The 24,978-nt window shown below is 40.8% G+C and overlaps 2 protein-coding genes across 2 annotated transcripts in view; both read left to right on the forward strand.

The window, feature by feature from the left end:
• brinp1 (bone morphogenetic protein/retinoic acid inducible neural-specific 1) overlaps positions 1-24,978 on the forward strand; it is a 257,705-nt gene that overhangs the window by 201,781 nt on the left and 30,946 nt on the right. The window contains exon 6 of the mRNA XM_067437548.1: positions 18,129-18,365. Coding sequence (XP_067293649.1) covers positions 18,129-18,365 — 237 coding nt within the window. The remainder of the gene's footprint in view (positions 1-18,128; positions 18,366-24,978) is intronic.
• On the forward strand, positions 6,313-9,204 carry LOC137071691 (piggyBac transposable element-derived protein 2-like). Its single transcript, XM_067439880.1, has 2 exons — positions 6,313-6,419; positions 6,917-9,204. Exon 2 carries the CDS (start codon positions 6,932-6,934, stop codon positions 8,789-8,791), a length of 1,860 nt encoding a protein of 619 aa, XP_067295981.1. The 5' UTR covers positions 6,313-6,419; positions 6,917-6,931; the 3' UTR covers positions 8,792-9,204.

Genomic DNA, 24,978 nt, shown 5'->3' on the forward strand with positions numbered 1-24,978 from the left:
TTAAATCAGCCAACCAACCAACCATTAAATCAGCCAACCAACCAACCAACCAACCATTAAATCAGCCAACCAACCAACCATTAAATCAGCCAACCAACCAATTGGCCAGCCAACCACTGGCCAAACGACCGACCGACCGACCGAACGTATTAAAGTAATGAGAATCATGATTAAGAATTATATCAACAGCAAGAACCCAAACATACAACTGCAACTATGACAGTTTAATGGTAAAAATATTAAGCAAATATAATGTTCTTTAATGTAAACTTAATATATTTAATACATTTATTTGTTCCTTACTTTTTAATATTTAGAAGGGTGACCAGGACATGGGATTTGTGCTTGCTTTTTATTCTCCTGGCATACTCAACTGGTGACATCAATAACTTCAGGAAATCGATTTGTATAAAGATGCACCATTTGGGACCAATAAATAACATGAATCAAGGAGAGGGCATTTCTAAGCACTTGTAGTTAAAACTAGCCGTTTACCGGTTAATTTGCACCGTATTTTCACTCCGACAGACACAAGGCTCTTAAGAGACGTCTGGCAGCACACCGTCATGAATCCACAACCGGAAAGAGGAAAGAAAGTTGCTTTTTGTTGCTGTGTGTTTTGTTTCTCTCTTTCATACACACCCGTTCTGTTCTTGCTGGAGCCATAAGCCCATCCTGGAAGATTTATGAATACGTTAGAATAGCCTGAGCCAACAGTTTTCAAAGAAGTGGAGTGAAAATAAATTAAATAGCCCCACAGGCAATTCATCTGCTGCTTGATGGATTACATACTCATCTTCATACTTTCATACTCTCTCTCTCTCTCTCTCTCTCTCTCTCTCTCTCTCTCTCTCTCTCTCTCTCTCTCTCTCTCTCTCTCTCTCTCTCTATCTCTCTCTCTCTCTCTTGTTATTGCTTTCTTCAGAAGAATGGCAAACATGTGGTAAACAAATGAACAAACACGAATCAACTCAATTAGGACATATGCGCAATGAAGTCTGTCAGTGATGAATTGTGGATAGAAAATATGTCTGGGGTTGAGGAGACAACATGATGAAAAATGATTTGTCTTTCGAGGTGATCGGATCAATGTTTCTTTCTTTCTTAGTGAAAAAGACTGACAACATGCCCATAAATTCTGGGAAACGTTTCTGGTGTCTTCTATTAGGATTTTTTTTCGGGGTTGTGTCATGCATTTTTATGTAACTTTTTTTTTTTTTATAATACCCATCAAAAATTTGGAATAAAGTCTCTTCTAATCAACAAAACAGTGACATATATTTACAAATTAAAATCTGTTTTCAATGTGAATATATTAAAGTGTAATTTATTCCTGTCCTATTGCTCCAGTCTTTAGTGACACATGGTCCTTCAGAAATCATTCTAATGATGTAGATGCAAACAGAGGAGGAGAGGAGCACAATAATCAGAGGCTCTGTTGTTCAGTTTGTTAAGCTCAGTATGACGGACAATCCAATCACGTTTAACTGCGGCGAGAGCGTCAGACTCAGTCGTGGAAGATCATTCCCCTTATAAACGCACAGTCACTGGGCATAGCTCTTCTGTAATGGTACATCATTTAAAAGATTGATGCCACTATCCTCATATTCGGCTCTTCGGGTTGCCAGGCATCCAGTGGGCTGATGAAATCCTTCCTCGCTGACCCTGAGGTCAGCTCACAATCTGAGGTGGTCAATCAAGAGTGAGTTTCTATTTGGACTAGTGGGGCAGATAAATCAGCCACTTCCCTCCTCCTTGAGACCTGCTCTGACAGTAAATATATTTTCTTAGCCCTCATCCTCCAAAGCAATTTCAAGATGCTCTGTTTTTATATTGATTCCGTTTTAGTTTTCTGATGCTCGCGACCGTCCTATCAACTTGTGCGTGTGACCGGCGTTTATTTACAGCCAACAGCCTACTCTGATCTCACCAAAGGTGTGTTGATTTGAATTTGAAACACTTCCAAGTCTTCACTAGTTCTTATGACTTTAAAGTGCCTTTTCTGAACTTTGAGAGAACCTTACCAGAACGTTAGTCAATGTTCTGAACTAAGGTTATTTCATTAACGTTAACGTTCATTCAAAGTTCAATGCTGTTTAGAAATCCTACCAGTTGTTCAAAGAATTTTCAAAACATTCAGAAGTAACCTTCCCATAATGTTTGCATTATGATACAATGGAATTGAGTGCCGAAGTCATGACGTCACTTTGTAGGCCAACCCGGAAGTTAGCGGCGCATGGGTTCCCTCGAGCAAAAGCCGATGCATTTTCCCCATAGACTTTTGGACAATCGCAAAAAATAAGATCTGTGTTCAACAAAGAGTTATGACCCTTACACGTTTTGTCTATCAAGATAATCTTTACAAGTGAATCCAACATGTATACCGTTTGAAGCCTAAATAAAGCCGTCAGATATAAAATGCTAACGCGGACTACAGCACACAGTCGCGGATCTACGTCATCATCAAGCGTCCTCAAACTTTATTTAAAAAACACGTTCGCTCATTATGATCTGTGCTGCGTTTGAACACTTATCCACTTTTTCATGAGAAATATTGCCCATTCGTTTTTTCCAAAAATGTTAGAAACGAATTGGGTTTATGTGTGCGAGATTTGATTTCTCGTTTGTTCATGTTTTATTTATTCGTTTATTATTTTGTTAGTTTATATAAACCTAAATGTAATATATTATTTTCTTTGTGATTAAGATTAGGCTATTATTCCTGATCATCGTGCCCCAAATAGACTTTAAAGATTATCTTTCACTATATTTTGATTGTATGTTTGCATACCATTTGCTAATTCGCCAGAAAAAAAAAAACGTGTTTTTACCACCTCAGAAGCACTAACGGCGTAAGCTATAGCCGTATCAATCTACAATCGTATGTCCTTTTTCTTAGACGATTGATCATAATCGAGGAGAGAACCGCTATAAATCTGGACATGTAGAACAGCGCAGCTTTCATTCGACGACTTGTGCTTCCATCTCGGGACAAAATCAAACACTACAGTCTCTCCACAGAAATGAAGAACTGATAATCGGTGACCTTAATATCACAGATTTCTGTGTACAACAATATTTGGAAACACTACTATTTGAAAGGACTAAATATATAACGTTATGGATATTAACTGAAAGGTAAACTTCTGAAAACGTGAGGCTGAAACGTGGGCTAGTTTTTTTTTTTTAATTTTATTAAACATTTACTTACAGAGTTCAAAAGTGAATGAAACGCGGGCTGGTGAGATCTCCTGTTTGTCACGATGACGTCTAAAGTCCCGGACAAAGGATGTAGTCCCTTTTAGCAACCGCCGTTTTTAAGACACAATAAAGTTAAAAAAAAATCACAAGCAGGTTAGAACTAGTGTGTGTTATGTCATAGATCAAAACTTGAAAATATTTAGAGGCTTTGTTAACCACAGACCTTATTTCAGGCGATTTAGCAAAGACCCATTCAAAAAACCCTTAGGCTTTAGAACGAGGGAACCGGAAGTGCTAAAATGCTAACTCACTTCCGCGTTTTGGCCTACAAAGTGACGTCATAACTTCGGCACTCTATGATCCCTTAACATTCGCATTAACCGAGAGAAAAGATTTTAGAATATTTAATAAACTGGACATTTTGAACATTGTGAACAGCTCACAAAGACTTTCTGCTTGGCGTGATGTTTTAAGGTGTTTTACTCACTTTGCCAACCTGGTATGGTGTATCGAAAATCCCCCCAAAATGTTATTCTTAAAAGAGACTTTTAGTGCAGAGTTGAGCCATGGGTCGGGTCTAAACAATACATTTCTGTTCCAATCTAAGAGTGCTTTCACCTAGATATGATTGTGGTTCATGCGCTGCTGTTTCAAAGGGTTGGCAACATGACTGTGCTGCCTTCCAAGAGACTTTTGTCGGGGCCAAATCTTTCAGAGAAAGGGAAATGCATTGCAATCGAGAAAATGTCATTCAAAATGGCGCACATGTCGACTATAAATGCATCTCATTTAATACTGAAAGGTAAAAATGCAAAGGGTTCAGTCTAACTCATATCTTATTAATCATTTACATTTGTGTGAGCACAACAGTTGAGTTCCAGAGGGAAAAAAATCCATTTCATTTTCTTCATTGTTTGTAACAATAATTGATAATGCAGTGAGCAAAACATCTGTTACGATTATATTCATCTTTGTTAATGTTAGTTTAAAAAATACTGTTCATTGTTATAGTTCATGTTAGCTACACTCTAAAAAATGCTGGGTTAAAAACAACCCAAGTTGGGTTGAAAATGCACCGACCCAACAATTGGGTTGTTTTAACCCAATGGTTGAGTTGTTCTTACCCAGCAATTGGGTTGTCTTAAGCAACATTTAACCCAACCACTGGGTTAAAACAACTCAACCACTGGGTTAAAACAACTCAACCACTGGGTTAAAACAACTCAACCACTGGGTTAAAACAACTCAACCATTGGGTTAAAACACCTCAACCACTGGGTTAAAACAACTCAACCACTGGGTTAAAACAACTCAACCACTGGGTTAAAACAACTCAACCATTTGGGTTAAAACAACTCAACCACTGGGTTAAAACAACTCAACCACTGGGTTAAAACAACTCAACCACTGGGTTAAAACAACTCAACCACTGGGTTAAAACAACTCAACCACTGGGTTAAAACAACTCAACCACTGGGTTAAAACAACTCAACCATTGGGTTAAAACACCTCAACCACTGGGTTAAAACAACTCAACCATTTGGGTTAAAACAACTCAACCACTGGGTTAAAACAACTCAACCACTGGGTTAAAACAACTCAACCACTGGGTTAAAACAACTCAACCACTGGGTTAAAACAACTCAACCATTGGGTTAAAACAACTCAACCACTGGGTTAAAACAACTCAACCACTGGGTTAAAACAACTCAACCACTGGGTTAAAACAACTCAACCACTGGGTTAAAACAACTCAACCACTGGGTTAAAACAACTCAACCACTGGGTTAAAACAACTCAACCATTGGGTTAAAACAACTCAACCACTGGGTTAAAACAACTCAACCACTGGGTTAAAACAACTCAACCACTGGGTTAAAACAACTCAACCACTGGGTTAAAACAACTCAACCACTGGGTTAAAACAACTCAACCACTGGGTTAAAACAACTCAACCATTGGGTTAAAACAACTCAACCACTGGGTTAAAACAACTCAACCACTGGGTTAAAACAACTCAACCATTGGGTTAAAACAACTCAATTGTTGGGTCGGTGCATTTTCAACCCAACTTGGGTTGTTTTTAACCCAGCATTTTTTAGAGTGTAAGATCCATTTAATAATTAGGCAAGGCAAGGCAAGTTTATTTGTATAGCACATTTCATACCCAATGGCAATTCAAAGTGCTTTACATATAAATTAATTAAAATAGTGGTAACATATGCATGAGGAAAAAAAGAATACCATGTGGATGAATAATTTTTTTTAAAACAAGCATAGTTAAAACAGTTGTAAAGATAATAATAAATTAAAATAAAATGCAGATATAACTTTTAATTTAATAATATGTTCATTGTTATCTAACTACAATTAATAAATAGATCCTTATTGTAAAGTCATTAAAGACAGGTCTTCTGTGATCTCCTAGATTGTTAATTTATGGTTTATACTTTTGTTGAAGCCATTAGTCTGCATTCTTTCAATAAAAGAAAAGAAAAAAAGAAGAAGCAGAATTCCTGGTTTAAAACTACATTACCAATAATTATGCAAAGGAATCTCCACCAATTAGAGAAATTAAACAAGGAAATTGCACCAAATTAATGATATAAAACGATCCACCATATATATATTATAAATCAACAACAACTTTAAATCAATAGTTTTAACAAACAAAGACTTAAATAAAACAATAAAACATACAACAATGTGAACCAATGCCACTGGAAAAGTGAACAAACACTGTTCACACTATTGGATTCAACGGTGAGTTGAGTATCTCATGTGCTTCACAGATCGGTTAGGGTCAGTTTACACGTGTTACATGCATTTTCTCTGATCGGATAGCTATCGTGAAAAGACCTGGGCTGCGTTTAGCAAAAGCTAAAAAGCATTAAAAGCTGGTTGTTGAAGCTCTGTATGTCAATTTTACTTGTAAAAATAATAAACGTATGAGAGCATGTTATAGGCTCCTGGTAGTCATATATGACACTGACAGTTTGGCATCACATCCTGAAGCTCAAAGGGTAAACTAACTACCTTATTACTCCAGATACATATTTTATGAATTTTTTTTTACTCAGAAGTACCACTGCAGGACTTGGTTGTCCATTAGCAACAAACAGTTTCCCACTTGCTCACCAGATGGCAGTGTAGTCTCACTTCCAACACGTCTGTTTCCATGGGTTCCCTGAAACTGATTTTCTTGGCATCAATTTTGTGTAAGTATCACTATCAACCTCCATTTATTTGAAACTAAAACTGCATAAGAAGAATCATAAGTGTATATAGACACAGCAAATGCCAATTAGTAGATTTGATCTCTTCTGTATTTTTCCCCTGGTGCAGCTCTATTTACACGTAGCCGATTTGCAACGTGTGGCCAGATAGGTACCACTGGATACCACATGCTTTATCTACTAGTTTGCAAAAATTTTGAGCAACAGTTTATACTAGGGTTATTTTCCTATCACCAGTGTTTACTTATTACTTTGAGTTGTCATTGAGGGTATATCATATGGAAAATTTTATAATTTGGAGTGAAGTTACAAACAATCAGAGGCAGATTTGATCAAAAGCAATGGCACAATACCATGTTCATTTGACTGTTTAGTGAGGAAAACTGATGTAGCCTAAATTCCATGGCACTTTTATTAGTACAGATCATTATGTCAAAGCATTTTTTGGCAAACTACCTAACAGAATACTCTCTATGCAGGATTTGCAGTGTGTAATGGCAGGCAAACGAAAGTGTTACTCAGTCGGGGAAGTCATTGAGTACATTTGCCTTCCTGATGGTGCTTTATCTGACACAGAATCCATTCCAGACGATAAAATTGCTGATCCAGATTTTGAGGAATCTCCTGAAGCATACGAGTCTGACTCCAGCTTTGATGATGATAAGCCACAGGCAGAAATACCAAAAGCTAACCTCAACCACCTTGATGTTGAAATTCATAACATACATGCAGACAGTGACACTGAGGTCCCAGATGACAATGAACCTCAGCCAGGCCCAGCTCCAGTCAACAAAGAGTTTTCTTGGAGGCAGAGGAAACCTCCAGCAGCTGACATAGACTCTTCATTCAGAGGACCTGCATTCTCACCTCCCCCAGACGAAATACCAAGTCCAAAGTGGTATTTTGATCAGTTCATGGACAAATCTGTGTTTGAACATATTTCTCACCAATCTAACTTGTATGCAGTTATGAAGAATGGCCCAGAACTGAAAACAACCCCTTCTGAAATAGAGCAGTTCATTGGTTTACACATCTTGATGACCGTAGTACGTATGCCATCGTACCGCATGTACTGGCAGACGGCAACCCGCTACGACCCAATTGCGACAGTCATGGGACGTAAGCGATTTGATAATCTACGTACATACATTCACATGAACGACAATACCAATGTGAAGCAAAAGGGTGAGCCTGGATACGATCCATTATTCAAGGTGCGTCCAGTTCTTGAGAAAGTCCGTTCCAACTGTTTGAAGGTTGAACCAGAAGAAAACCACTCCATTGATGAGCAGATGATCCCCTTCAAAGGAAAGATTGGAATGAAACAGTATATCAAGAACAAGCCGCATAAATGGGGAATCAAGGTCTTTACTCGTGCAGGTGTCACTGGACTAGTCTATGACTTTGAAGTGTACACTGGAAAAGGGACCGTAACCAATGAGCGTGGACTTGGTGTTGCCGGTGAAGTTGTGCTTCGTCTCGTATCAGAAGTTCCAAAAGGACTAAACTACAAGTGCTTCTTCGACAACTGGTTCACTTCCCCTGAACTCATTGTGGAACTGAAGAAAATGGGAATTCTAACAGTTGCTACCATCAATCGTAACCGTCTCCGTGGATGTACCCTCAAGAGTGACAAGGAACTCTCAAAGGCCGGGCGTGGTGCGTATGAAGTGAAATACGAAAAGACAAGTGGGATGTCCATCGTGAAGTGGTATGATAACAAGGCAGTGTTGCTGGCATCATCCTTCATTGGCCCTGAACCTGTTGAGAGATGCAGAAGGTGGTCGAAAGAGAAGAAGGAATATGTGGAAGTGGACAGACCCCACATTGTCAAGGTGTACAACCACAACATGGGAGGAGTAGACTTAGCAGACATGTTTGCAGCTCTCTATCGCATTGACATCCGCCCACGTCGTTGGTATCTGCGCATCTTGTACTACTTGATTGACCTATCACTGGTCAATGGTTGGCTCCTCTATCGCCGTCATCTCACCCAGAAGCAGGAGAAGAAGTATATGCCACTTCTTGACTTCCGTGTTCAAGTTGCAGATGCCCTCATCAAGGTTGGCAAACAGGCTGACTTGAACAGTAGGAAAAGAGGACGACCGTCATTGGAAGATGATCCAACGTCCCATCAGGCTGCCCCACCTCAACCTCCACTTCAGAGGATCTCTGCACCATCAGTTGATGTCAGATTAGACCGATGCGATCATTTCCCCATCCATGCTGAGAAACGTGGACGATGCAGACTGTGCAAGACTGGCTACACGCAAACGGCCTGCCTGAAGTGCAAAGTACTTCTGTGCTTTACAAAAGACAAAAACTGTTTCTTGGAGTACCACATGACAAAGTGACTTGGAAACATAACCTACTCAATGAGGATTTGAGATATTGGATTTGGATCCCATATTGTTACATTGTTCTCCCACTGAAAAGCACTTTGTTACATTGTTCTCCCACTGAAAAGCACTTTGTTACATTGTTCTCCCACTGAAAAGCACTTTGTTACATTGTTCTCCCACTGAAAAGCACTTTGTTACATTGTTTGAAAAGTTGCATATAAAAAGTTATTGTTCATATCATATTCAGTCGTCAGTGTCTTATTACCACACTGGGCCAATGTTGCAAATCTGCAACATCCCAGAACGCCTTGCATGCGAAGGTCTCTCTAAAAAAAAAGTCAGGATTCTATTGTAATACCCCATATGATGATTTTCCCCAAATATCAGATTTTTCCTGTTACTAAAACTTAATTTGAGCCTGAGAGGGTTAAGTGACCTCAGGTTTCAGCAAGTTTTTGGGACAAAGCTATTCTGTTCATAGCCTGACCACATCAAGATGTTTGGTCTGGAAACTCACCATTGACGGCTCAATCCGAGGGGCGGATAAACGGCTGTCTGTCAAACTCCCTCTGCACGCGATAGGATAGCGCTACAACCAACCAGAGCAACGAAGGTGAAGCAGAGCTCGTTGACAGATTAAACATTCACGGTCGGTATCCGGTCGGCTAAACTCTGAACACATCTTCCCTTCTTAAGAATGACTTCAGTGCCGTTCTTTGTTCTTTTCTCAGAGAAAAGCTTAACTCCAAGTCGTCCAGAGTCGCGGTCAAAGCTGATTCGAAAGACCGCCGTTCGCCAGTTTCTGTGTTTACTAGAAGCACGCAAACGCACTCGGCCATCGTCATTATGGCCCCGCCCACCGACTCTATACACGATGTGATTGGCCCGGCAAGAGTTTGGCGAATACAGCTCAGAAGGGTATTGAGAGTTGTTAGACGACACTCGCGGGCAGATTAGATTTGCTGCCGCTAGGGTGCGTCTAGATTTCTAGGCTAATTCTGTTATACACCGATCAGGCATAACATTATGACCACTGACCTGTGAAGTGAATAACACTGATGATCTCTTCATCAGGGCTCCTGTTAGTGGGGGGGATATATTAGGCAGCAAGTGAACATTTTGTCCTCAGAGTTGATGTGAAGCAGGAAAAATGGGCAAGCGTAAGGATTTGAGCGAGTTTGGCCAGATTGTGACGGCTAGACGACTGGGTCAGAGCATCTCCAAAACTGCAGCTCTTGTGGGCTGTTTCCGGTCTGCAGTGGTCAGTATCTATCAAAAGTGCTCCAAGGAAGGAACAGTGGAGAACCGGCCACAGGGTCATGGGCGGCCAAGGCTCATTGATGCACGTGGGGAGCGAAGGCTGGCCCGTGGGGTCCGATCAAACAGACGAGCTACTGGAGCTCAAACTGCTCCAGAAGTTAATGCTGGTTCTGATAGAAAGCTGTCAGAATGCACAGAGCATCTCAGTTTGTTGCGTATGGGGCGGCATAGCCGCTGACCAGTCAGGGTGCCCATGCTGACCCCTGACCCCGCCGAAAGCACTGGACCACGGAGCAATGGAAGAAGGTGGCCTGGTCTGAGGAATCACGTTTTCTTTTACATGTGCATGGCTTACCTCTGGAACACGTGGCCCCAGGATGCACTATGAGAAGAAGGCAAGCCTGCGATTGGTGTATGTGTGGTTAGAACTGAGCGAGATCCGTGTATATTCCCTCAGTGTTTCAGCTCAGCTCACTCTCACACTCATGCGTCAGTCTGAGATTTTGTGCACAGAGCAATTTCTGCTTCACCCTTCAGACAGCAGTCTTCCTCATTAGCCAGGCAATCTTTATATGTCATTTTCTGTCTTTATAGTCATTATCTACCTTTTTTCTGACTGTCTGGCAGCCTCTGTAGAATAACGCTGTATTGACACTTGTGCCTATTAGTCATTTTTACAGTTAGTGTAATATTCCAATGTCATATTTTGCTGGAGTCTATGCTAAATAAGTAGTATTTTACCACACATGCTGATATCAGCTTGAAGAGACTTGAGGAGTCAGCGTGCCTTTCATTCCCTATGCTTCAGTTTGGTGACATTTCAGTAGTATGTAATATAACAACCAGGCTTGTGGTGAAATGTCTGCACTATATTACATTGCTTCTCACGACACTTTCAAAGTAAAATGTTCAGTGAGTTTTATCCGAAACAGATGAATGAGTATTTGACAATGTTTTATTACATTGGCTGGATGTGTTGTTGCAGTTTGTAAATGAAAAGTCCAGTTAAAGGCTTTGTGTTGTGTGTGAAAATAACGTAGCATCCACACTAAACCTAACCAGTAGTGTTAACAAAAGCACACTGAGATAAAAACACTTTTGCTGAAGCAACCATTTCATTTTAGCTGCTTCTGCAAGTTTGTTTTTTATCATGGCTCATGTTTCACGGGACTCGTACCCGAGCGCTTCACATCTCGAGTGAAATGCTGTACCAGGTGAGCTTCAGAGCAAGTTTACTATCAGAAAAGACACATATTGAGCTGATTATGTGTTGAAACCTGTGTCCAAACGTGTGACACAACACTGTAACACAACAAAAGCAATCTTTTCCACGTTAAAGGGATAGTTCACTTTGAAATTATATTTTGATATGTTTTAGCTTACCTCATGGGCATCCGAGATGTAGGAGTATTTGTTTCCCCAGTAGTTTCAATTTTGATCATTTTAGGTCAAACCGTTCTTGTCTGTGCCTCACATAATGCAGGTCTATGGTCACCACCTCGAAGAGCATACACAGAGAAGTCCAAATTAGACAATCCCCCATCGTAAGTACACACTGATGCCTAAGACACCAAACGAGCGGTGTGTGTGAGAAAACCAACAGTATTTATATCGTTTTTACCTCTTGTACACCACTACGTCCGACTGATCCGAGGGCGCGTGTGTTTCCTGTGGTGTACAAGAGGTAAAAACAATATAAGTACTGCTGGTTTTCTCACACACACCGCTCACATGGAGTTTTGTAAAAATGTCAGTGTTCAGATGAGCTTATGTTGTATGTTCTAGTTTATGTTTCCTATCAAACTTTTACTACGTGCTTCTAGTTTGGCTCTCGTTGGCATTTCAGCACCACCAACAAGTTACTGAGTAATGAAGTGAAATATAATGACAACACGTTTCAATGGTCTGTGCAAAAGCGTTCATCTGAGGCTGATGGGACTGGTTATAAAGCCATTTGTTTTATCGTGTGATTTCTGGGGAGGACAAGGATGCATTGCCGCCGAGCTGATCTGCATTCCTGAACGTGTGGTGTGTCGTATGTGCTGTGTTTTATTTTACAGCATTAAAAGCGCGGGCTGTGCTATCGTTTATAAAGTGCAGTGCCCTGTTATAAAGCTATGACCCTTTAAATGAGCCCTCCGCAGCTTCCACTCAATGTGATTACACAGGGCGCTTCGTAACCTCTTCATTTCTTTAATGTGAGTTTTAACAGGAACGGAGCCATAATTTAACACCTTATTCAAGCAATGCCTCTCCTTCCACCAGTGCTTTAGGTAATGGTTATTTTGCGAATTTGAGGCCATACAATGCTCAATTAATCTCTGATGAAACCCTTGCTTATGAGGTGGAGCGTGCCAAGAGCTCGTGAACTCTGGAATCAGGCCCGATAAAACAGCAGAAAGTCACAAAGTTGAACATTTAGATGCCATGCTTCTCACCTGAATAAAGGGCACATGCACGAGCCGATCAATAGTTCAGACCTCAAGAAGAAATGCACTTATTGGTTGATATTTAACACGAGTCCATCCTCTCGGACTTGAGAGACCAGATCGAACCAAACGCCTCAAGATTACCTGAGAATATAAATGCAATGTTACGTAATGTACAAATGCAACATAAATGACTCCAAATGGATGATGAAATCGAGGGCAGACAGTCACACACTTTAATAACATCAAGCCGAAATCTTCAAAACTGCTGAATGATGTACAATATGCAATTATAACAACTAGACCTGCAATTTATGTGCTTAGCCACAGGGAGAAGGGCTGGGAAATGCAAGGGTTGAAATGGAAGACTGAAAAGATAGTCAGCTGTGTTTATCTTTAGTTTTAGCCCATTAAACTCCTGCGCTGTCTGCCATCGCCGGTGTTTGATGACTGAGGTCGTGGACGGGAATATGCGAATATGTCTCTCGCTCAGCATCCGCAGACTCTCATTAGTGTTTTTACAGCTGATTGCTCATCACACACTATATTTGTCTCCTACGAGGACATCATGAGGATCATCTGAGTGAAGTGAAATGTTCATGCAGCAGTGTTCCCAAGATTTTACCGAAATGAAACAACATTGCTATTCAGCAAAGTGACAAGATTGATCGTGACTCTCATAAACAAATGCATCTCATGAAACGTACCAAAAAACTGGTTCAGAACATGTTTAACCACAAAATCAAAGTAGGAAATATGAATTTTGACTATAAACATTTTGCTTGAAAAAAATGCATGGACATTATTATAACATTTCAGCTAGTTTTAGTAATTATTACTATTTTACACAAGTAAAATGATCAGGCAGAGAGTAATATAATGAGTAATAAACAGTAATAAATAATGAGAATCACAGGTAGGAAAGATAATCAATGAAAAAATAAACAAATCAAGATGGTAATACTAATGGGAAAATATAGTGTGCATGGAGGACGATTGGCTTGAAAATAATGTCATAGTCCATACATCTTAATGAACTTAAAAAATGCTTAATTACAAAAAACATTTCATATGCATTTTTATTTATTTGTTTATTTTATTTATTTGTTGTATTTAGTGTGATTCATTGATTTATTTAGTGAGATTCACGTCCAGCATGAACAAAACAATCTTAAGGAAGACTGAGAGAATGAGGCAGACGAGTGATGGAGACTCTAGAGCTGTGGTGTTTCAGTAAAAGAGGAGGGGAGTGTGTGTGTGTGTGTGTGTGTGTGTGTGTGTGTGTGTGTGTGTGTGTGTGTGTATTGCGTTGGGGCTGTTATTGTGAACCCGGGGCTTTTGGCACCGCCACTGTCGTCAAGCTGCACCCATCCATGAACCCACCATCTGGATTCTCCCACAAATCACATTAAAGTTGCAGGAGCAGGAATACATCAAGCTAAATGAATATTGGCTCAGGGGTCCACAGACAGTCAGACGGAGAGAGACGGCCGAGCTGGGATGATCAGTCTTGGGTTCTGATGCTGGGAATCTGCACCACCCAGTCCAACCCCCATCACTTCTGCGTAATGACAAACAGATAAATAAGCAAGATTTCCTGAAGAAATTGTAAGTGACGTGTATGGTATATTGTAGTAAGGCTGTGGCATCGCTGGGCGTTTCTCTACCCGTCTATCCATACATCCTTCCAGGTTATTTTTAAAGCCCATCCATCCATTCACCCAACCACTCATCCATCCATCCATCCAGCCATCAATCCAAATACTTAACCATCCATCCATTCACCCAACCATTCATCCATCCATCCATCCATCCATCAATCCATCCATCCATCCATCCATCCATCCATCCATCCATCCATCCATCCATCCATCCATCAATCCAAACACTTAACCATCCATCCAACCATCCATCCATCCATCAATCTAAATACTTAACCATCCATCCATCCATCCATCCATCCATCCATCCATCCATCCATCCATCCATCCATCCATCCATCCATCAATCCAAACACTTAACCATCCAACCATCTATCCATCCAATCACCCATCCATCAATCTAAATACTTAACCATCCATCCATCCATCCATCCATCCATCCATCCATCCATCCATCCATCCATCCATCCATCCATCCATCCATCCATCAACCCACCCACCCATCCAGATGATTTTTTTAAGTGTTCTGTGTTTTTTCCAGTGTATAAAGCTAAATAAATGCAACATAACCTCTACCACAAATCCTATAATGCTTCACATAGCAAATGTGTAATTATTATGAAGCAATTATCTGCATGCACGCTGCACATTTTTTTCCCCATTAGAAATGGATACGCTGTATTATATCGAGGCTAGCTTCCATTACCATGTTTTATGTCGATGCTGAAGTATTATTTATTTAAGAGAATGATACAGTCTCTGGCAATGTAACTCAATAGATTTTCTATAGGGCTTTTTGATTTTATTTTTACATCATGAGGGATATATTGCATCTCCTAATGTGCCGTATTTGTGCTGCATGATAAACATGGGAAAAGTTCTTATGAACTTCCCTGATTGTAGTTTACAGAAAAAAATAAAAAAATAAAAAATAAAAACCTTGGTACTTAGGTGGGTGTTCTAGGTGGAATAAGTGTGTTTTCGTTTTGGTTGTGCGTTTTTTGTATGTTTTACTGTGTTTTTATGCATTGTGTGATTTTTGGTGAAATACATAGACAGCCATCAACTGAAGGGTTGACTCTTCAATTTATCATGTGACAAAAGATAAAGTAGTCTTTTAGAAAAAAAAATCAGTAGTTAAGCAACTGTAGGAGGTTATGACAAAAATAATTTTATCAGGCTCCAGAGAAACCCAAAGATGAATAACTGCTGGAGAGTGCTCTGTTTTAATGTGGTTTGATTTGACTGCAGCTTTTGATACAGTTGGTCATTCAGACTTAGTACATTAAGTACATGGGAGGGAGTTTATGGACTGGCTTTGTTCTTATTTGATAAAAAGAGTGTTAGTAGTATCAGTTGGCGATGATTTATTCTCCCCTTCTACACTCAACGGTGGTGTTCCACAGGGCTCCACGTTGGGACCAATTTGGTTTTCATTTTATGTTACCTCATTTGTGTTACCTCATTTGTGTTACCTCTTGGATCTGTAATCATCATGTACTTTTTTACTGCTAGTCTGCTATGCAGATGATGTACAGTTTATTTATCACTGCGATCCAATGATCTGACAAGCTAATGTCCGTCAAGCATGCAGAAACTGGATGGATTGTAATGTTCTGCAGTTAAATATTGATAACCCATGTCAAGTGTTTTACCCGTCCTGCTCCAGGACTGTCAGTAGTGTTATATTCCATCAGCACTTTTGTAATATTATTTGGCTTTATTTTGGCAGATTTGACTTTGTCTCTGAGCAAAACACAAAGCAGTGTTTCATTACTAAACATATCCATATTTTGAATGATTCAGTTTAATGAATGATTAAGACAGTGACTTACAGTTTCATTTAATATATATATATATATATATATATATATATATATATATATATATATATATATTAATATTTCAATAAATAAAATTCTCATAGCGTCATTTATGCAATTGTAAATACAGTGTAAATGCTTTAAAACCACTTCTGAGTTGCAATAAGTAGTCTGTCAAAATACTAAATCCCACTCCATGGGCTGGTTACATAAACTGCTCTTTTTCTTCAAGACTGTTCATAACTTTTTTTAAGTCATAAAAATGTAGATTGGTCTAATCTGATTCCAAAAAGTAAGACTACCCGCTGACTAATTGCTAGTTGTTCATACTAGTACATGACACAGTCTTAACATGACGGCTATGCTAATGCCACTTGCCCATGCAGCTTCAAAGTTATTAAGAAACGGATTTAACTTGAATGGTAACAGCCGTGTTTTATTGTTTAACGGAAAGTGTTGATTAAATGCAAGAATTTAACATAAGATTATACATACATTATATTAGCAAAAGTTTTGGGACGCCAAAAGCCGGCCCACCCTCTCTAACAGCTTCAGCTCTTCTGGGAAGGGTTTCCTCAAGGTTTAGGAGTGTGTTTATTTTGGACCATTCTTCTAGAGAAGGCCTGGCTCTCAGTCTCCGCTCTAATTCATCCCAAAGCTGTTCTATCGGGTTGAGCTCAGGACTCTGTGCAGGCCAGTCAAGTTCCTCCACACCAAACTCACTCATCCATGTCTTTATGGACCGACGCTTTGTGCACTGGAGCGCAGTCAAGCTGGGACAGGAAGGGGCCGTCCACAAACTGTTCCCACAAAGTTGGCAGCATGAAATCATCCAAAATGTCTTTATAATCTGAAGTATTAAGAGTTCCTTTCACTGGAAGTAAGGGGCCATGTCCAACCCCTAAAAAAAATAAAATCAACCCCGTACCATAATCCCCCCTCCATCAAACTTCACACTTGGCACAATGCAGTCAGGCAAGTCCCATTTTCCTTGCAACCTCCAAACCCAGACTCGTCCATGGGATTTGCAGACAGAGAAGCATGCGCTGACCCCGCTCTGTGATTTTACATGGCCTATCACTTTGTGGCTGAGTTACTGTTGTTCCCAATGGCTTCCCCTTTGTTCTAATCCCAGTTGAGCGTGGAATGTTTAGTAGTGAGGAAATGTCAGGAATGGACTTATTGCACAGGTGTCAACCTATCACGGCACTACGCTTGAGTTCACTGAGAGCCGAGAGCTGGAGTTATACACCTGTGGCCATGAAGTGATTAAACACCTGAACTCAGGGATATTGAGGGGTGGCCCAATACTTTTGGCAATATATTGTATGTACATCGGACAAAATTGAAAACGGGTAAAAATCCATCAAATCAATTGAAATATTCCATCATAGTGGAAAAGTTTATGAACTAACAGCCGCACAAAATATGAATAATATGAAGTCGCAGTCAAGGTACAGCACGAAAACCCAGGAAATACTAAGATTTTGTGTCAATATTGCACACCCCAGTTACTGGATGTTTCAGGTGTTTAGCCGGCTGTTGGTTTTCTGAGTGGTTTATAGCCCGGTTTTATGTGGTAGCGAGGGTGTTCTGGTTGGTCTCTTACAGTCATGATTCAAGGAATCATTCACGTTTGAAGCACAAGCGTGAGATAAGTTTGTTGTATGGTGTGTTGATATTGCATGCATTCAGACTCTCACTTGTACACACACACACACATACCCACACATGCACACACACACACAGACAGCAGAGGATATTATGACAGCCCTGGTAAATAAGCCGAAGCCGATCACGACAGAATACATCAATCACTCCTCCGTTTTATTCCATTATGTAAAGTCCTCCCACTCCGAGGGGACAGTTCAAAGTCAAGCGGACCTCTGGCAAAACTTTCACAACAAACTCGCCGCTCTCCGACAGCATGATTCACCGTCACCGTCAGGAGTGTCAGCTGTGGATTTTGAGCTAATTTACTGAACTCTAGATGCTCTACATGCCAACCCTACCCCTCGTACCCAGAGCGGGGTGAAGCGGCGCTTAATGTGAAATAAAGAAAGTTCTGTCATCGACTATCTGCAGCACTTTCTGCCTGTTGCTCGCTGATGTGAAATCAATAATGTCTTTGGATCTCTGTAATGAGTTTAACATTGATTCTCTTTCCCGTTTTCAGGTTTGCAGGTCATTTTCCCCGAGTACCTGCAGGAGAAGTTCGTCCAGTCGGCTCTCAGCTACATCATGTGTAACGGGGAGGGCGAATACATCTGCCAGAACAGCCAGTGCATCTGTCAGTGTGCTGACGAGTTCCCACAATGCAACTGTCCCACGACTGACCTCCAGATCATGGAGAACACGCTCATCGGCATGGCGGAGACTTGGGAAGCGTCTTACAGCGACTTCGAGAACTCAGGTAACACCGAGGACAGTTGGGCCTAAAGCGAACTGTTTTTATCATTGCGATCTCTCATTTTTCAGCGGAAATGTCCTTTCAAACCCTTAAATTGAGTCTGCTTGCAGAATGGCAACATTAGCTGGCAAGTTAGCTTGTCAAGACTGTCAGCAAGTCTGGCCCGGAGCCAATTTTACCATCCATTGTCAAATATGACAGTTTCACCACGCTACACATCATGACTAATAAGTAGACGCGGCGACAGCGAGCATCGAGTCAGGTGTTGAAATGCCGTTCGCGGATCGATTCCCACACGGCTGCACACTTCCTCGCCTGCGCTAATTGGGCTAAGTGACGTCTGAAGTCATCTGCATTGATTCATTAGCCGGAATTAAACAGAAGACGTCTGTTTGCTCAGTCAATAGAGGAGCAGCTCTCGGCGTATATTCAGCGCTCATTATACGGCAAGCTGTCTTTATAGGTATTATACGTGCCTTTTCCAATGCAGGTTGCTGAGAGAACACCATTTGGCTGTTTTCATTCAGTCAACGAACCAGAAAATGTAAATAGGTTAACTCCATGTCGACAAACAATGCACGTATTAACAAAAAAATGTAAATATGCATTAATAGGTTCAGAAGGGCTGGTTCACCGAATGTTTCATTGTCCTTAAAATTAGTTAATGCACAAGTATATAACTGTACATTAATGGTGATTATTTTAATGGCTTTGCAATGTATGCATCATAAAGTATGCAAATAGATTAATATGCATGCGAATGCAAACGTTATACAGTGTGTAACGGGCTCCAGCATGCTAACACTGATATATCTTTTGTAGGATGTATTTAACTAATACACTTCTATTCAAACGTTTGGGGTTGGTGAGACGTTTTCATGTTTTCTAGAGAGTCTTTTCTGCTCACCAAGGTTGCATTTGCAAAATATTATTACCATTTAAACCATCTCATCTGTTGTTCTCTATGTGAATATATAGTAAAGTGTGATTTATTCCTGTGATCAAAGCTGAATTTATCATCATTACTCCAGTCTTCAGAGTCACATGATCCTTCACTAATCATTCTCAGATGAGGATCTAATGATCAACACACGTTTATGAATATTATCAGTTGAAAACAGAATATTATCCTTTTTTTGGTGGAAACTTTGATTATTTAATGAATAGAAAGCTCAAAAGAACAGCATTTATTTGAAATAGAAATATTTTGTAACATTATAAAAGTCTTTGAATTACTTAAATGCATCCTTGCTGAAGAAAACGCTAGGTAGACTTCAGGTAAGAGCGTGTGCGCTTTGAATATAATGAATCAGCTGGTTATGTGCTGAGCCACCTTTACCAAAAACTCTGCATAAGACTTGCATGCTAACTTCTCTCTTTGAGCCAATCTGCAATAAAGCAAGCATGAATAATTCAGCGCACCACGATGCTTTCTCTGGGAGAAGAGGCGCTTCTCGCGGTTTATTGTAACAGTCAATTTCACTCCACTGCCTGGACTCAAACCGCACGCCACGGGCTCCCAAAAGATGGATTCATAGAAAGGCTGAGCAGGTTTATGAATGAATGTTATATTCCTACCAACTGTGTCTCTGATAAAAGAGCTGCACTGCTCCAAACTTGCATGACAATATGTTTTATAGAAAGGAAAGGAAAAACACTATTCTTCTTATGTCATTGTCAAGAGAAACTTTCATTAATCATTTGTTTTCAAAACAGATATTCGTTAAGATTTGAAAACTTTGTGAATCATTTGTTTTGAAAAAGGGATTCGTTAAGCTTTGCAAACTTTGTGAATCATTTGCTTCAAAATCGAATCAAATGATTTGTTTTGAAACAGGAATTTGTTTATTTATGAAACATTTGTGAATAATGTGTTTCATTTGTTTCGAAACAACGATTCATTAAGATTTGAAACCTTTGTGAATCATTTGTTCATTTGTTTCGAAACAACGATTCATTAAGATTTGAAACCTTTGTGAATCATTTGTTCATTTGTTTTGAAACAGCGATTCATTGAGATTTGAAACCTTTGTGAATCATTTGTTCATTTCAACTTCAACTTCATTTGTTTTGAAACAGCGATTCATTGAGATTTAAAACCTTTGTGAATCATTTGTTCAATTGTTTTGAAACAGTGATTCATTGAGATTTAAAACCTTTGTGAATCATTTGTTCAATTGTTTTGAAACAGTGATTCATTGAGATTTAAAACCTTTGTGAATCATTTGTTCAATTGTTTTGAAACAGTGATTCATTGAGATTTAAAACCTTTGTGAATAATTTGTTTTGAAACAGTGATTCGTTTAAGATTTGAAACCTTTGTGAATCATTTGTTCATTTGTTTCGAAACAGTGATTCGTTTAAGATTTGAAACCTTTGTGAATCATTTGTTCATTTGTTTTGAAACAGTGATTCGTTATGATTTGAAACCTTTGTGAATGATTTGTTTCGAAACAGTGATTCGTTTAAGATTTGAAACCTTTGTGAATCATTTGTTCATCAGACAGTGCTCTATATAGGGGATAGGAAACGATCAGACAGTGCACTATATAGGGGATAGGGAACAATCAGACAGTGCTCTATATAGGGGATAGGGAACGATCAGACAGTGCACTATATAGGGGATAGGAAACGATCAGACAGCGCACTATATAGGGGATAGGGAACGATCAGACAGTGCTCTATATAGGGGATAGGGAACGATCAGACAATGCACTATATAGGGGATAGGAAACGATCAGACAGTGCACTATATAGGGGATAGGGAACGATCAGACAGTGCACTATATAGGGGATAGGGAACGATCAGACAGTGCACTATATAGGGGATAGGGAACGATCAGACAGTGCAATATATAGGGGATAGGGAACGATCAGACAGTGCTCTATATAGGGGATAGGGAACGATCAGACAGTGCACTATATATGGGGATAGGGAACGATCAGACAGTGCTCTATATAGGGGATAGGGAACGATCAGACAGTGCTCTATATAGGGGATAGGGAACGATCAGACAGTGCTCTATATAGGGGATAGGGAACGATCAGACAGTGCTCTATATAGGGGATAGGGAACGATCAGACAGTGCACTATATAGGGGATAGGGAACGATCAGACAGTGCTCTATATAGGGGATAGGGAACGATCAGACAGTGCACTATATAGGGGATAGGGAACGATCAGACAGTGCTCTATATAGGGGATAGGGAACGATCAGACAGTGCTCTATATAGGGGATAGGGAACGATCAGACAGTGCTCTATATAGGGGATAGGGGACGATCAGACAGTGCTCTATATAGGGGATAGGGCACGATCAGACAGTGCACTATATAGGGGATAGGAAACGATCAGACAGTGCACTATATAGGGATAGGGAACGATCAGACAGTGCACTATATAGGGGATAGGGAACGATTAGACAGTGCTCTATATAGGGGATAGGAAACGATCAGACAGTGCACTATATAGGGGATAGGGAACGATCAGACAGTGCACTATATAGGGGATAGGGAACGGTCAGACAGTGCTTTATATAGGGGATAGGGAATGATCAGTCAGTGCACTATATAGGGGATAGGGAACGATCAGACAGTGCACTATATAGGGGATAGGGAACGATCAGACAGTGCTCTATATAGGAGATAGGGAACGATCAGACAGCGCACTATATAGGGGATAGGGAACGATCAGACAGTGCTCTATATAGGGGATAGGGAACGATCAGACAGCGCACTATATAGGGGATAGGGAACGATCAGACAGTGCTCTATATAGGGGATAGGGAACGATCAGACAATGCACTATATAGGGGATAGGGAACGATCAGACAGTGCACTATATAGGGGATAGGGAACGATCAGACAGTGCTCTATATAGGGGATAGGGAACGATCAGACAGTGCTCTATATAGGGGATAGGGAACGATCAGACAGTGCTCTATATAGGGTATAGGGAACGATCAGACAGTGCACTATATAGGGGATAGGGAATGATCAGACAGTTCTCTATATAGGGGATAGGGAACGATCAGACAGTGCTCTATATAGGGGATAGGGAACGATCAGACAGCGCACTATATAGGGGATAGGGAACGATCAGACAGTGCACTATATAGGGGATAGGGAACGATCAGACAGTGCACTATATAGGGGATAGGGAACGATCAGACAGTGCTCTATATAGGGGATAGGGAACGATCAGACAGCGCACTATATAGGGGATAGGGAATGATCAGACAGTGCTCTATATAGGGGATAGGGAACGATCAGACAGCGCACTATATAGGGGATAGGGAACGATCAGACAGGGCACTATATAGGGGATAGGGAACGATCAGACAGTGCACTATATAGGGGATAGGGAACGATCAGACAGTGCACTATATAGGGGCTAGGGCACGATCAGACAGCGCACTATAAAGGGGATAGAGAACGATCAGACAGTGCTCTATATAGGGGATAGGGAACGATCAGACAGTGCACTATATAGGGGATAGGGAACGATCAGACAGTGCACTATATAGGGGATAGGGAACGATCAGACAGTGCACTATATAGGGGATAGGAAACGATTAGACAGTGCACTATATAGGGGATAGGAAACGATCAGACAGTGCACTATATAGGGGATAGGAAACGATCAGACAGTGCACTATATAGGGGATAGGGAACGATCAGACAGTGCACTATATAGGGGATAGGGAACGATCAGACAGTGCTCTATATAGGGGATAGGGAACGATCAGACAGCGCACTATATAGGGGATAGGGAACGATCAGACAGTGCTCTATATAGGGGATAGGGAACGATCAGACAGCGCACTATATAGGGGATAGGGAACGATCAGACAGTGCTCTATATAGGGGATAGGGAACGATCAGACAGCGCACTATATAGGGGATAGGGAACGATCAGACAGTGCACTATATAGGGGATAGGGAACGATCAGACAGTGCTCTATATAGGGGATAGGGAACGATCAGACAGTGCTCTATATAGGGGATAGGGAACGATCAGACAGTGCTCTATATAGGGGATAGGGAACGATCAGACAGCGCACTATATAGGGGATAGGGAATGATCAGACAGTGCTCTATATAGGGGATAGGGAACGATCAGACAGTGCTCTATATAGGGGATAGGGAACGATCAGACAGCGCACTATATAGGGGATAGGGAACGATCAGACAGTGCACTATATAGGGGATAGGGAACGATCAGACAGTGCACTATATAGGGGATAGGGAACGATCAGACAGTGCACTATATAGGGGATAGGGCACGATCAGACAGCGCACTATAAAGGGGATAGAGAACGATCAGACAGTGGTCTATATAGGGGATAGGGAACGATCAGACAGTGCACTATATAGGGGATAGGGAACGATCAGACAGTGCACTATATAGGGGATAGGGAACGATCAGACAGTGCACTATATAGGGGATAGGGAACGATCAGACAGTGCTCTATATAGGGGATAGGGAACGATCAGACAGCGCACTATATAGGGGATAGGGAATGATCAGACAGTGCTCTATATAGGGGATAGGGAACGATCAGACAGCGCACTATATAGGGGATAGGGAACGATCAGACAGTGCACTATATAGGGGATAGGGAACGATCAGACAGTGCACTATATAGGGGATAGGGAACGATCAGACAGTGCACTATATAGGGGCTAGGGCACGATCAGACAGCGCACTATAAAGGGGATAGAGAACGATCAGACAGTGCTCTATATAGGGGATAGGGAACGATCAGACAGTGCACTATATAGGGGATAGGGAACGATCAGACAGTGCACTATATAGGGGATAGGGAACGATCAGACAGTGCACTATATAGGGGATAGGAAACGATTAGACAGTGCACTATATAGGGGATAGGAAACGATCAGACAGTGCACTATATAGGGGATAGGAAATGATCAGACAGTGCACTATATAGGGGATAGGGAACGATCAGACAGTGCACTATATAGGGGATAGGGAACGATTAGACAGTGCTCTATATAGGGGATAGGAAACGATCAGACAGTGCACTATATAGGGGATAGGGAACGATCAGACAGTGCACTATATAGGGGATAGGGAACGATTAGACAGTGCTCTATATAGGGGATAGGAAACGATCAGACAGTGCACTATATAGGGGATAGGGAACGATCAGACAGTGCACTATATAGGGGATAGGGAACGATCAGACAGTGCACTATATAGGGGATAGGGAACGATCAGACAGTGCACTATATAGGGGATAGGAAACGATTAGACAGTGCACTATATAGGGGATAGGAAACGATCAGACAGTGCACTATATAGGGGATAGGAAACGATCAGACAGTGCACTATATAGGGGATAGGGAACGATCAGACAGTGCACTATATAGGGGATAGGGAACAATAACTGCATACAGTTAAAACCCCCCAAAATATGGTTGTAAAATGACTTGTGCCTGACGGAGAACACCAGCTAGATGTGATATGTACCTTTAATACTAGCTTTTAACATTTCAGCTGTGAAAAGTCATTCATCTGATGTCGACTATAAATATAGCATTGCAGAACGATTGTGGAAAGGTTCTGTGAATGTACTTGTCCTGGGTAAATC

Source organism: Pseudorasbora parva, chromosome 3, assembly GCF_024679245.1.
Source record: "Pseudorasbora parva isolate DD20220531a chromosome 3, ASM2467924v1, whole genome shotgun sequence".
Classification (NCBI taxonomy): domain Eukaryota; kingdom Metazoa; phylum Chordata; class Actinopteri; order Cypriniformes; family Gobionidae; genus Pseudorasbora; species Pseudorasbora parva.